The sequence below is a fragment of the Salmo salar genome, chromosome 02 (assembly GCF_965601325.2).
Source record: "Salmo salar chromosome 02, fSalSal1, whole genome shotgun sequence".
In the NCBI taxonomy this organism is placed as follows: Eukaryota; Metazoa; Chordata; class Actinopteri; order Salmoniformes; family Salmonidae; genus Salmo; species Salmo salar.
The window spans coordinates 89075573-89089224 of NC_138292.1; the positions used below are offsets into that span (position 1 = coordinate 89075573).

General features: G+C 42.0%; 1 protein-coding gene across 1 annotated transcript; it reads left to right on the forward strand.

Moving 5' to 3' along the window:
- The first annotated feature begins 2073 nt into the window (after positions 1–2073).
- On the forward strand, positions 2074–12569 carry LOC123723857 (uncharacterized). The gene is made up of 2 exons (XM_082969620.1): positions 2074–2130; positions 9382–12569. Exons 1-2 carry the CDS (start codon positions 2074–2076, stop codon positions 10645–10647), a joined length of 1323 nt encoding a protein of 440 aa, XP_082825746.1. The 3' UTR covers positions 10648–12569.
- The last annotated feature ends 1083 nt before the right edge of the window (positions 12570–13652 follow it).

The window sequence follows — 13652 nt, forward strand, 5'->3', positions numbered from 1 at the left end:
TAGCTGGCTAAATCGCGATTTTCGTAAATTAACTTTAAGATAAAAAAAAAAAAAGCATAATCGTTTGTCTCTACATTAACTAACATTCCTGTTACATGTTACATGTTTTTACATGATTCGTTATGACGTTATAATCCCTTACATTTGCTTCCATCCTAGTATTTCTGTCCGCCATCTTTGATCCAGTTCAGTTCTGTGTAGGGCTTCTCAATTATTTTCTGTTACGCCCCCCCTAGGAAGAAGTAAACATTTCGCGCTCCCCCAACTCTCCGCCGCGACTGTAAATAGTATAATTTGTCTATGAAACTGTTATAAGTACACCTCTGCATAACATTGTATCCTTATTAACATTAAATAAAAATAAAAAATAAAGAAATATAGATCAACTTACAACAAAGAATAACTTTATTAACATTGTTTTTTTTTGTTTGTAACAGAAAAGACTTCAAGTGCATGAATTTGCCTGAAATGTAAAAAAAAATTCAACCCTTATTTAAACTGTAAACATTTTTTGACCATTTGATACTGAAAAATAAAATAAAATCAATAAATAATAATAAATTCAAATTGATCAGCAACATTAACTCAGGAGCACAATATATGAAACATTTTGACCTATAAAACAAAAATGAATAAAACAATTTGTGCTGATTTTTTTTTAATCAAAATGAGGAAGTCAGGATTAATGGCTACAATGAGCACATTTTGCAGAGCACAGCTTTTCGAAGCGGGGTTTGAAGCATGATACTGCAACTCTCAGCTCCTGCTCAATGTTTAGCTGGGACCTGTACTTGGTCTTCAGTGCAGCAACAGCAGAGAAGCCAGTCTCACAAAGATAAGATGTTGCAAAAGGAAGAAGAATGCCCATGGCCCTCTGCCCTAAGAGTGGATACTGCCTCTCTACACTCAGCCAGAATTCACTCAGTGTCTGTGATGTGAACCTCAGTCTGAATGTGGAGTCAGACGTCATATCAATGAACTGGTCCTCCTCTGCAGAGCTGAAACCAGTTGGAGCTGGTGCATTGAAAGGATCTCTCACCCAGTCATATTGGGAACTGTTTTCAGGGAAGTACTTTTTAAAGAATCCCATCAGTGATGAAATATGCTCCTTAATATATGGAATCACTGAGGTGGCATCATAGTCAGTAGTGTCAACAAATTCATGCAGGTTCTCGAATGAATCAGTATTTCCTTCATCAAGTCGCCTGCCCCACATTGCAAGCTTTCGAGTGAAAGAGCTGATCTTGTCTGTGACCTGAGGGAGGTGTTTATCTTTCCCTTGAAGGTGTAGATTTAGTTCATTTAGCTTTCCAAATATGTCACTCAGGTAGGCCAGTTTTGCCAGGAAGTTCTCATCACTAAATTTTTCTGTGATGTCATACTTGTGCTCCTGCTCCAAAAACATTCTTATCTGCTCTCTGAGCTCAAAAACTCGGGACAAGACTTTTCCTCGTGACAGCCACCTTGCTTCACTGTGAAACAGCACAGCTTGATGTTCAGCTCCCATCTCCTCACAGATAGCAGAGAAGACTCTTGTTTTTAGTGGTCTGGTCTTTATACAATTGACTACACCTACAATGTCAGTCATAACCTCACTTAATTCAGAGGAAAGGTGCCTTGATGCCAGTGCTTCTCTGTGTATAACACAGTGTGTCCACTCAGCATTAGGTGAGGCCTTCTTGATGAGTGCCCGAAGTCCTTTTCTCATCCCTGCCATGGTCTGTGCACCATCACTGCAAACACCAATGCAGTTCTCTCACTTTAGCCCATTCTCAGTCAGGAAGCAGTCCAGCATTTTGAATAGCTCTTCAGCTGTGGCTCTGTCTCTGACATATTTACAAAAAAAGTAGATCCTCACACAGGGAGTTTGTCATGTCAAAACGTACATAAGCGATAAACAAACAGTCTTTGTTGCTGTCATTTGCTTCATCGAACTGTAAGGCAAAACGTTTGTCTTTGAGTTTATCTACCAGCTGTTCTTTAAGATCGTTAGCAATGTCATTTATACGTCTGGCGACAGTGTCATTGAACTAAGGGATAGTTTTTATTTTTGCAGCACTTGCGTCGTCCAGCATGACAGAGACCATGTCTAATGCTGCAGGCAGTATCAGCTCCTCTGCTATGGAGTGGGTTTTTTTGCACTGAGCAATTTGGTACGCCACCTTATATGATGCTAACAGTGCTCGCTGGTTTACTGAAGAAGCATTCACAAAGCGGGACGATTGTTGGCAATATTCGGCACGTTTTCGCTGAAAAAACTCAAGCGGCTTATCAGCGTGATTGGGGTGTAATGTCTTTAAGTGACGCCTTAATTTATTTGGCTTCATGCTGTCCGCTGCCAACATTTTTAGACACAGTAAACATACCGGTCTTTCCTCGTCTCCCACCGTAGTCACAGTGAAGCCAAGCGCTACATACGCTTCGTCATATTTCCTCGTTTTAGCTTTCGGGAGACTTACGTTTGTCTCATTATCTCCGTCTCTCTCCGCCTTTCTTTTCATCCCTGTAAAATATTTTTCCATGGTGTCTCTTAAGGGTTTGTTATCTGCACTTCATATCTCCTGCTCTGTGCTGTGTGCTCTTGTTCGGTAAAAAAAAAAACTACTCCCCGCGGCAAGAAAAAGCATGTTCCCCGGGGTCACGCGCGCCCCCTGGCATCACTCCGAGCCCCCCCCCAGGGGGGCGCGCCCCACTATTTGAGAAGGACTGGTGTAGGGGTACCCCTCTCTCCTAGTATTTCTGTCCGCCATCTTTAATCCAGTTCAGTTCTGTGTAGGGGTACCCCTCTCTCCTAGTATTTCTGTCCGCCATCTTTGCTGAAGAAAGTCTAACAGTCACTAGTGCAGCAGCAGCCTCCCCGGTCCTAGTGCTGCCCGGTAAGAAGTTTAAGATGCGATGGAACGGTTGACGAAAAAAATTAATCACAGAAAAAATATATAGACTGATATTGATTTATTTATAGTGGTTAATGAATATTCTAGCGACGTCCCTGATTCCTACCCTTTAACTTTTTGTCTGAAAATTAAATTAACATTTTACTCAACTGCGTTACCCACTCCAGTCAGCAGACGGCGGTGTGGGAATTTAAGGTAATGCTGTGGTGTGACGTATAATCTAGTGGACGGAATGCTTCTTTCAACAGCAGCAACAGTTATTCAGCCACCTCGGTAGCTTGCTAGACAAAATAGCCGAGCCAATAAAGCTCTTTAGACGCTTTCGTGTATATTAGCCACTGTGTTTTAAACCCACTTCTGTCGTCTAGTTAGTTATCCGATTTAATTTCATATTTACGGTGTTGTTGTTATTAGTCAGCTAGCGGGCTGGTTAAGTTAGCATTAGCTTAGCTAGCTAACATCGCCAACCATGAGTTCACTAAGCTACTCTCCTGCTGCTAAAGAAGAGGTCTGCTGGATGGAGAAAGAAGAGGCTGTTGAAATACAAAAACAAGTAGAGGGTGAGGCTGTTACAGTGAAAGAAGAAGAGAAAGACGTTACAGTGAAAGAAGAGGAAGATGCGTTCAGAGTGAAAGAGGAGGATGTTACTGTAAAAGAAGAGGAGGATCCAGTTTTTGGAGTGAAAGAGGAGGAGTGGGAGGTGACTGTTACATCGAAAAAGGAAGAGGAGGAAACTGGATATCTGGGCCCAGTTTCCCAAACGCATCTTAAGGCGTCCAATAGTTCTAACAATGAACTTAGCCATAAGGTGGTTTTGGGAAACCGTTCCCTGATTAACACTAGTAAGTACTGTCTTAAATACAGAGGCACAAACTCTGCAGTTGTTTAACTGATGTTTGGTGTTAAAGCGGAAATCTGCAATTGCTCCATCCATATTTGGACTTTTAAATTATTTATTTATAGCCATTGATTCTTGAAGAATATAACACATGCCTCATGAGCTTAGTTCAACTATTGTTCCCCATCAGAACCCCAAATAAGCTTTTTTTTACTCCAATGTTTAGAAACAATGTAAATCAACACTGTATAGCCTTAACATGGTTAAAACTATAATGTTGATATCATGGTTGGTCAGTCCTTGCATCCATAGGTCTGTCTGTCTGTAGTTATATGTCTGTAGTTACATCATCATCTTATTACCAAAACAGTGGTGGAATGACAGATTTGTTATTGTTTGAACTGCAGATTCCTGGGTTGTGTGTTTTTTTTTAAACAGCAACAAAATGGCTGCCCAGAGACTTGGTTTGGTCAACAGCTGAGGGATGGGGGCTGGAGAAATGTAACCACTCTCAAATTCATAGAGAAAGCTATTGTAGCAACCGTAACCCAACACCTAGCGACCCCGTCAAGAAGTTCAGACATCTTGGCCTGACAGTCGCTGGATCCAGGTTTGAGTTCATGTAACCGATGTGAAATGGCTAGTTAGTTAGCGATGGTGCGTGCTAATAGCGTTTCAATCAGTGACGTCACTCGCTCTGAGACTTGAAGTAGGGTTTCCCCTTGCGTTGCAAGGGCCGCGGCTTTTGTGGCACGATGGGTAACGATGCTTCGTGGGGTGTCAGTTGTTGATGTGTGCAAGGGTCCCTGGTTCGATCCCGGGTTGGGGCGAAGAGAGGGACGGAACCTACACTGTTACATTCAGCTCAGGGCACTGCGTTCATCCACCTCTGGCCTGCTGGCCCCCCTACCTCTGAGGAAGCACTGTTCCCGCTCAGCCCACTCAAAACTGTTCGCTGCTCTGGCACCCCAATGGTGGAACAAGCTCCCTCACGACGCCAGGACAGCGGAGTCAATCACCACCTTCCGGAGACACCTGAAACCCCACCTCTTTAAGGAATACCTGGGATAGGATAAAGTAATCCTTCTAACCCCCCCCCCTTAAAAGATTTTTGTAAAGTGGTTGTTCCACTGGATATCATAAGGCGAATGCACCAATTTGTAAGTCGCTCTGGATAAGAGCGTCTGCTAAATGACTTAAATGTAAAATGTAAATGAATACAAGGACTGGCCATCCATGATGTCATAATGATAGTTTAACCAGTTTCTAGGCTATATAGTATATTCTAGAATTCATCCATTATGTCATAATGACAGTTTAACCAGGTTTCTAGGCTATATACACTGCTCAAAAAAATAAAAGGGAACACTTAAACAACACAATGTAACTCCAAGTCAATCACACTTCTGTGAAATCAAACTGTCCACTTAGGAAGCAACACTGATTGACAATACATTTCACTTGCTGTTGTGCAAATGGAATAGACAACAGGTGGAAATTATAGGCAATTAGCAAGACACCCCCAATAAAGGAGTGGTTCTGCAGGTGGTGACCACAGACCACTTCTCAGTTCCTATGCTTCCTGGCTGATGTTTTGGTCACTTTTGAATGCTGGCGGTGCTTTCACTCTAGTGGTAGCATGAGACGGAGTCTACAACCCACACAAGTGGCTCAGGTAGTGCAGCTCATCCAGGTTGGCACATCAATGCGAGCTGTGGGAAGAAGGTTTGCTGTGTCTGTCAGCGTAGTGTCCAGAGCATGGAGGCGCTACCAGGAGACAGGCCAGTACATCAGGAGACGTGGAGGAGGCCATAGGAGGGCAACAACCCAGCAGCAGGAACGCTACCTCCGCCTTTGTGCAAGGAGGAGCAGGAGGAGCACTGCCAGAGCCCTGCAAAATGACCTCCAGCAGGCCACAAATGTGCATGTGTCTGCTCAAACGGTCAGAAACAGACTCCATGAGGGTGGTATGAGGGCCCGACGTCCACAGGTGGGGGTTGTGCTTACAGCCCAACACCGTGCAGGACGTTTGGCATTTGCCAGAGAACACCAAGATTGGCGAATTTGCCACTGGCGCCCTGTGCTCTTCACAGATGAAAGCAGGTTCACACTGAGCACTTGACAGACGTGACAGAGTCTGGAGACGCCGTGGAGAACGTTCTGCTGCCTGCAACATCCTCCAGCATGACCGGTTTGGCGGTGGGTCAGTCATGGTGTGGGGTGGCATTTCTTTGGGGGGCCGCACAGCCCTCCATGTGCTCGCCAGAGGTAGCCTGACTGCCATTAGGTACCGAGATGAGATCCTCAGACCCCTTGTGAGACCATATGCTGGTGCGGTTGGCCCTGGGTTCCTCCTAATGCAAGACAATGCTAGACCTCATGTGGCTGGAGTGTGTCAGCAGTTGCTGCAAGAGGAAGGCATTGATGCTATGGACTGGCCCGCCCGTTCCCCAGACCTGAATCCAATTGATGATTGACATGATGAATCCAATTGACATGATGATGTCTTGCTCCATCCACCAACGCCACGTTGCACCACAGACTGTCCAGGAGTTGGCGGATGCTTTAGTCCAGGTCTGGGAGGAGATCCCTCAGGAGACCATCCGCCACCTTATCAGGAGCATGCCCAGGCATTGTAGGGAGGTCATACAGGCACGTGGAGGCCACACACACTACTGAGCCTCATTTTGACTTGTTTTAAGGACATTACATCAAAGTTGGATCAGCCTGTAGTGTGGTTTTCCACTTTAATTTTGAGTGTGACTCCAAATCCAGACCTCCATGGGTTGATCAATTGGATTTCCATTGATTATTTTTGTGTGATTTTGTTGTCAGCACATTCAACTATGTAAAGAAAAAATATTTAATAAGATTATTTCTTTCATTCAGATCTAGGATGTGTTGTTTAAGTGTTCCCTTTATTTTTTTGAGCAGTATAGTATATTCTAGAATTCATCCATGATGTCATAATGATAGTTTAACCAGGTTTCTAGAGTGTATATTGTACATTTCATCCATGATGTCATAATGATAGTTTAACCAGGTTTCTAGGCTATATAGTATATTCTAGAATCCATCCATGATGTCATAATGATAGTTTAACCAGGTTTCTAGGCTATATAGTCGACACCCCGTTTGGCGAAGTTGGCTGTCTTTGTTAGGAAGAAATAGTATTCACACAGTTCGCAACGAGCCAGGTGGCCCAAACTGCTGCATATACTCCAACTCTTTTCTCTGTATACATCAATGATGTCGCTCTTACTGCTGGTGAATCTCTGATCCACCTCTACGCAGACGACACCATTCTGTATACTTCTGGCCCTTCTTTGGACACTGTGTTAACAACCCTCCAGACGAGCTTCAATGCCATACAACTCTCCTTCCGTGGTCTCCAACTGCTCCTAAACACAAGTAAAACTAAATGCATGCTCTTCAACCGATCGCTGCCTGCACCTGCCCGCCTGTCCAGCATCACTTCTCTGGACGGTTCTGACTTAAAATTTGTGGACAACTACAAATACCTAGGTGTCTGGTTAGACTGTAAACTCTCCTTCCAGACTCACATCAATCATCTCCAATCCAAAGTTAAATCTAGAATTGGCTTCCTATTTCGCAACAAAGCATCCTTCACTCATGCTGCCAAACATACCCTCGTAAAACTGACCATCCTACCAATCCTTGACTTCGGCGATGTCATTTACAAAATAGCCTCCAATACCCTACTCAACAAGCTGGATGCAGTCTATCACAGTGCCATCCGTTTTGTCACCAAAGCCCCATATACTACCCACCACTGCGACCTGTACGCTCTCGTTGGCTGGCCTTCGCTTCATAATCGTCGCCAAACACATTGGCTCCAGGTCATCTACAAGACCCTGCTAGGTAAAGTCCCCCCTTATCTCCGCTCACTGGTCACCATAGCAGCACCCACCTGTAGCACGCGCTCCAGCAGGTATATCTCTCTGGTCACCCCTAAAGCCAACTCCTCCTTTGGTCGTCTCTCCTTCCAGTTCTCTGCTGCCAATGACTGGAACGAACTACAAAAATCTCTGAAACTGGAAACACTTATCTCCCTCACTAGCTTTAAGCACCAGCTATCAGAGCAGCTCCCAGATCACTGCACCTGTACATAGCCCATCTATAATTTAGCCCAAACTACTACCTCTTCCCCTACTGTATTTATTTATTTTATTTATTATTTTGCTCCTTTGCACCATATTATTTATATTTTAACTTTTAACTTTCTTCAAATTACAAATCTACCATTCCAGTGTTTTACTTGCTATACTTTATTTACTTTGCCACCATGGCCTTTTTTGCCTTTACCTCCCTTATCTCACATCATTTGCTCACATTGTATTTAGTCTTATTTTTTGTCTACTGTATCATTGAGTGTATGTTGTTTTACTCCATGTGTAACTCTGTGTTTTTGTATGTTGTCGAACTGCTTTGCTTTATCTTGGCCAGGTCGCAATTGTAAATGAGAACTTCTCAACTTCCCTACCTGATTAAATAAAGGTGAAATAAAATAAATATACCCTGACTCTGTTGCAGAGGTGACATACTTTCCCTAGTTAAAAGAAATTCATGTTAGCAGGCAATATTAACTAAATACGCAGGTTTAAAAAATATATACTTGTGTATTGATTTTTAGAAAGACATTGGTATGTCTTTATGGTTAGGTACACGTTGTAGCAACGACAGTCCTTTTTCGCGAATGCGCACCACATCGATTATATGCAACGCAGGGCAGGCTAGATAAACTAGTAATATCATCAACCATGTGTAGTTAACTAGTGATTATGATTGATTGATTGTTTTATATAAGATAAGTTTAATGCTAGCTAGCAACTTACCTTCGCTTCTTACTGCATTCGCGTAACAGGCAGGCTCCTCGTGGAGTGCAATGTAAAGCAGGTGGTTAGAGCGTTGGACTAGTTAACCGTAAGGTTGCCAGATTGAATCCCCAAGCCGACAAGGTAAAAATCTGTCGTTCTGCCCCTGAACAGGGCAGTAAACCCACTGTTCTTAGGCCGTCATTAAAAGAAGAATGTGTTCTTAACTGACTTGCCTGGTTAAAAAATATGAATTAAAAAATAAATAAAAATCGGTGGCCAAAAATACCTATTACCGATTGTTATGAAAACCATCCATAACTAGTGGTTTCCTCATTACCAGATATACTACATCCATAACTAGTGGTTTCCTCATTACCAGATATACTACATCCATAACTAGTGGTTTCCTCATTACCAGATATACTACATCCATAACTAGTGGTTTCCTCATTACCAGATATACTACATCCATAACTAGTGGTTTCCTCATTACCAGATATACTACATCCATAACTAGTGGTTTACTCATTACCAGATATACTACATCCATAACTAGCGGTTTCCTCATTAGCAGGAAGGAGTTTCTGCAACCAAATTGTGTGTGCTTTGCCCTCGTGCCGCAATTTTAGCAAACACAGAAAGGGGCCTATATTGGAGACCAAAAGTTGTCTGGCACAGTGCTTGGAGTTTCAACAACATGAATAACTTATTTCTAGTCTACAATCTTAGATGTTTCTACTAATGTGAAAACAAGACAAAATATGGCTTTTCTTGCTCATTTTAAGTCAAATAATTGTAACATTCATTACAGACGACAATTGTTGTACAACATAATGCCTACGCTGTTGGCATCACCTTTTACAGTGGATTTCCGCTGTTGTGGGCCTATAACCATCTGTCTGACTTTGTTGTTCACACAGGAGAGAGACGGGACTACCATGGGTCCTCTGGGGAGCCTCAACAACCTCATGATGTTGACAAGGCAGAGAAGAGTCTCTCCAGATCAGAACACCTCAAGAAACACCTGCAGAGATCCACAGGGAAGAGAACTCACTGCTGCTCTGACTGTGGGAAGAGATTCACCTCCTCAGCAGGCATTAAAATTCATCAGACAATCCACACAGGAGAGAAACCGTATAGCTGTGATGAATGTGGGAAGAGTTTTACTTATTCATCCAGCTTGATAACACACCGGAGAACACACACCGGAGAGAAACCCTATAGCTGTACTCAATGTGGGAAGAGTTTTTCTCAGTCACACAGACTGATATCACACCAGAGAACACACACAGGAGAGAAACATTGTACCTGTGATCAATGTGGGAAGAGTTTTGGTAGTTCTAGCTGTCTGAAGAGACACCAGAGAACACACACAGGAGAGAAACTTTATATCTGTACTCAATGTGGGACAAGTTTTGATACATCTAGCCATCTTATTGTACACCAGAGAATACACACAGGAGAGAAACCTTTTAGCTGTGATCAGTGTGGGAAGAGTTTTGTTCAATCTAGCCATCTGAAGATACACCAGAAAACACACACAGGAGAGAAGCCTTTTAGCTGTGATCAATGTGGGAAGAGTTTTGTTCAGTCTAGTGATCTGACAGTACACCAGAGAACACACACAGGAGAGAAACCTTATAGCTGTGATCAATGTGGGAAGAGTTTTGTTACATCTAGCAGTCTGACTATACACCAGAGAACACACACAGGAGAGAAACCTTATAGCTGTAATCAATGTGGGAAAAGTTTTACTCAGCAAAGCAACCTGATATCACACCAGCGAACACACACAGGAGAGAAACCATATAGCTGTGATCAATGTGGGAAGAGTTTTGTTCAATCTAGCCATCTGAAGAGACACCAGAGAACACACACAGGAGAGAAACCTTTTAGCTGTACTCAATGTGGGAAGTGTTTTGTTCAATCTAGTGATCTGACAGTACACCAGAGAACACACACAGGAGAGAAACCGTATAGCTGTAATCAATGTGGGAAGAGTTTTGTTCATTCTGGAAATCTGACGTTGCACCAGAGATCACACACAGGAGAGAAATCTGATAGCTGTGACCATTGATAATCTGATAAAAGATCTCTGATCAAATATCAGAAAATGTATTCATGAAGGAGTTGTTTCATGATATCAATGAAATAATGTCACAATGTAGAATGTTTTAACATTGTAGTAGGAGTATTTTAATGATGTCACAATGTAGAACCCTAAACGTTTGTCCCCTGTTCTATTGATTTCAACATGGTATGGATATTAGCCTCAGGGGGAAAATCCAGGCTCTGAATTGAGAGAGTACTATTTATGAGATTTAACAAAAATAGGAGTTGGGTTAGGTTAGGTTTTCAATATATCCCAATCTGTTTCTACATATTGGTTATTGATTTGGACTCGTTAAAACTGTGTTTTTACATTGCACTATTCCCATTTAGCAAAATGTAATTTAAAAGATGTTGAAAATAAGACTATGCCTGACTTCCAAAATGTTCGGTTGTAGTTGAAAGTGAAAGTTGAAAATATGTATTTTCTGGTCGTTTTTTGATTGACTTGAAAACAACTTAATTTCAAGGTACTTGCAGCCTATACACATGGACGCAGTATGATAAATTGGTCTATAATCAATTTTAACAATCCTACATCACTCCAGCATTTATTGACAACATTCAAATGCTAATTGTCTTTATTCTACTACTGAAGAAGCATGACTCAAATCACCTCATATTTCAAACATCCAGCCTGACAAAAGATACATGTTTTATTATTCCATGCCTCACCATTAATTTAATTATTGCCAATACATATTAACAAAGGGGTGTACATTTGGTTTTGATATTTCATATTTACAATTCATGTAACATTTAGTAATCATAATTATTTATGCAACCAACTGACAATTTTTGGGTATAATTATATTGACATTGTTACCCTGCTTTTAGAATATCAGGGTTCATTTTCAGATGTGCCAACCCAAATGTACTAGAGCATGACATTGGGGACTGGGCCCCGATCCAACAACATGCCTATCGAGATATTGCAGGAGTTTGCTCTTGAAATCAGACATGACTAATACAATTTGATTTGAGTTTTGTTTGGGCTCGTTCCAAGGGAACGAGAGTTCTAGAAACTAGTGGGTTTTAGGATTCTGTAGAAAGAAAAAGGAGAAAAAAATTAGGATTGTATATAATTATTTAGAAGTACTTGTTTTTTCTTGTTTTTAATTGTTGACAGCAAGTTGTTTTCTGTTGGTGGTGAGCAAACTTGTCCAACAAAAATATAGGATATATTTGTTGTCTTAAGGGGGAAGGTGTTACAGGCTTTGGTTTTTTCATTTATGTTTTGAGGTTGGACTTTAGCACGTGTACCCCGTTAGCACGTAGGACGCACTGATTGGTGTCACCTCGTTAGTCAGTATGTGTTACACCTGTGCTGGCTTGTCCATCTCGTTAGTGGGAAGGTGTTTCACCTGAGCTGGTCCAGGTTCTATTTAAGAGTGTCTGGCCCAGTGCTCCAGTTGTCTTGATACATGTGGAGAGTCAACACCTTTAGTTGCGCCACGTTTTTGGTTTGCTTCCTGTCTTTAAGTTTGGTGTGGGTTTTTCTTTTGTTTGCCTCTTCTTGGGCAGATTTAGTGGGTCTCATGGTGGGTGTCTTTTAGGTCCCAGTTGTTGTTACTAGTCAACTTTCAGTGGAGAGCCCCTCTTAAAAAAACAAGCCTTTATTTCAGTGGACACCCCCATAGTGTCTTTCAGAACCCCTCCTAAAAAACAAGCTTGTATTTTCGGTTGGATATTGCATCCAATTAATATTTTAATCAATGGCATTTCCTTAGAATGTTCATTAGTCTTTCAGTTGTTATTCTTCTGTTTTTTATCCTCTTAAGTTTATGTACTAAATTTGTTTTTTTCCATTGTGTTGCATCCATGTCTGAAATATGCTGTATAAATAAAGCTTGATTTTATTTGAACATATAATAAAACAAATGAACCCATTGACTGACCAATCAACAGACTCTTGGTCCCTCTTAGTATCCCCCTTGTCTCAATGTCACGAACTAGACCAGGTACTGTGTTACAGCTGCTCTCTCCTCCTCAATGTCATGTACTAGACCAGGTACTGTGTTACAGCTGCCCTCTCCTCCACGGTTTCCCCAACCTAAACTCACTGAGATGAGGTCCAACGAGGTAACGTCTAATAGAGGTGGTTAAGTTGACCACATGAGTAACCTGCCTGAAGAGTTGTTTGGTTTCCAAGCACTTTAATTTGGCATCCATGTTTCATGAAAAGAGACAGCAAAGTTTAGGCCAGAGTGTGCCAGGTGGACATTGGGTTTGATTCAGACCCTGTCAGTGTACCAGGTGGACATTGGGTTTGATTCAGACCCTGTCAGTGTGCCAGGTGGACATTGGGTTTGATTCAGACCCTGTCAGTGTACCAGGGGGACATTGGGTTTGATTCAGACCCTGCCAGCATGGCCAGAACCACCCCAGACCTTTCACGCATGACTAAAAACACCTAAGTATTAGATTTACTGCCATGGTCTAGTATGTCAAAGCCTCAGACACCATTCACAATGCCGGCTGAGGTACGAGTAAAACATGACACATTATTTCCTAACCATTCACAATGCTGGCTGAGGTACGAGTAAAACATGACATGTTATTTCCTAACCGTTCACAATGCTGACTGAGGTACGAGTAAAACATGACATGTTATTTCCTAATTGTCAAAGAATCCTCACTCTTTAATCAACTAGTCTCTCACTGTTTAACCAGAATAACAGGAGTTGTGTCCTTCAAACTGTTAGACTGTTAGTCCATAATCAACTAGTCTCTTACTGAGACAGCTTTGATGGCCCAATAAAAAAACAGTAAGTTTCTGCCAGCCAATGTGATAATTCCAGTGCAGTGCATGTGTAGAGGGATAATTCCAGTGCAGTAGATGTGTAAAGGGTGTTGAGGGATAAAATGCTGAAAACAGGTCCCTAGTGGAATGACAAGAACATGGCTGCTTGTTGAAGAAGAGATGGAGAGAGAGAGAGAGAGAGATGACCATATACATTGCAAATGGACTGT

Bases quoted from the DNA above. Each gene is read 5' to 3' on its own strand.
- LOC123723857 (XM_082969620.1), top strand. From the start codon at position 2,074: ATGACAGAGACCATGTCTAATGCTGCAGGCAGTATCAGCTCCTCTGCT. The intron at 2,131-9,381 runs GTTTTTTTGCAC...CATTCATTACAG, and splicing joins GCTCCTCTGCTATGGAGTGG to ACGACAATTGTTGTACAACA.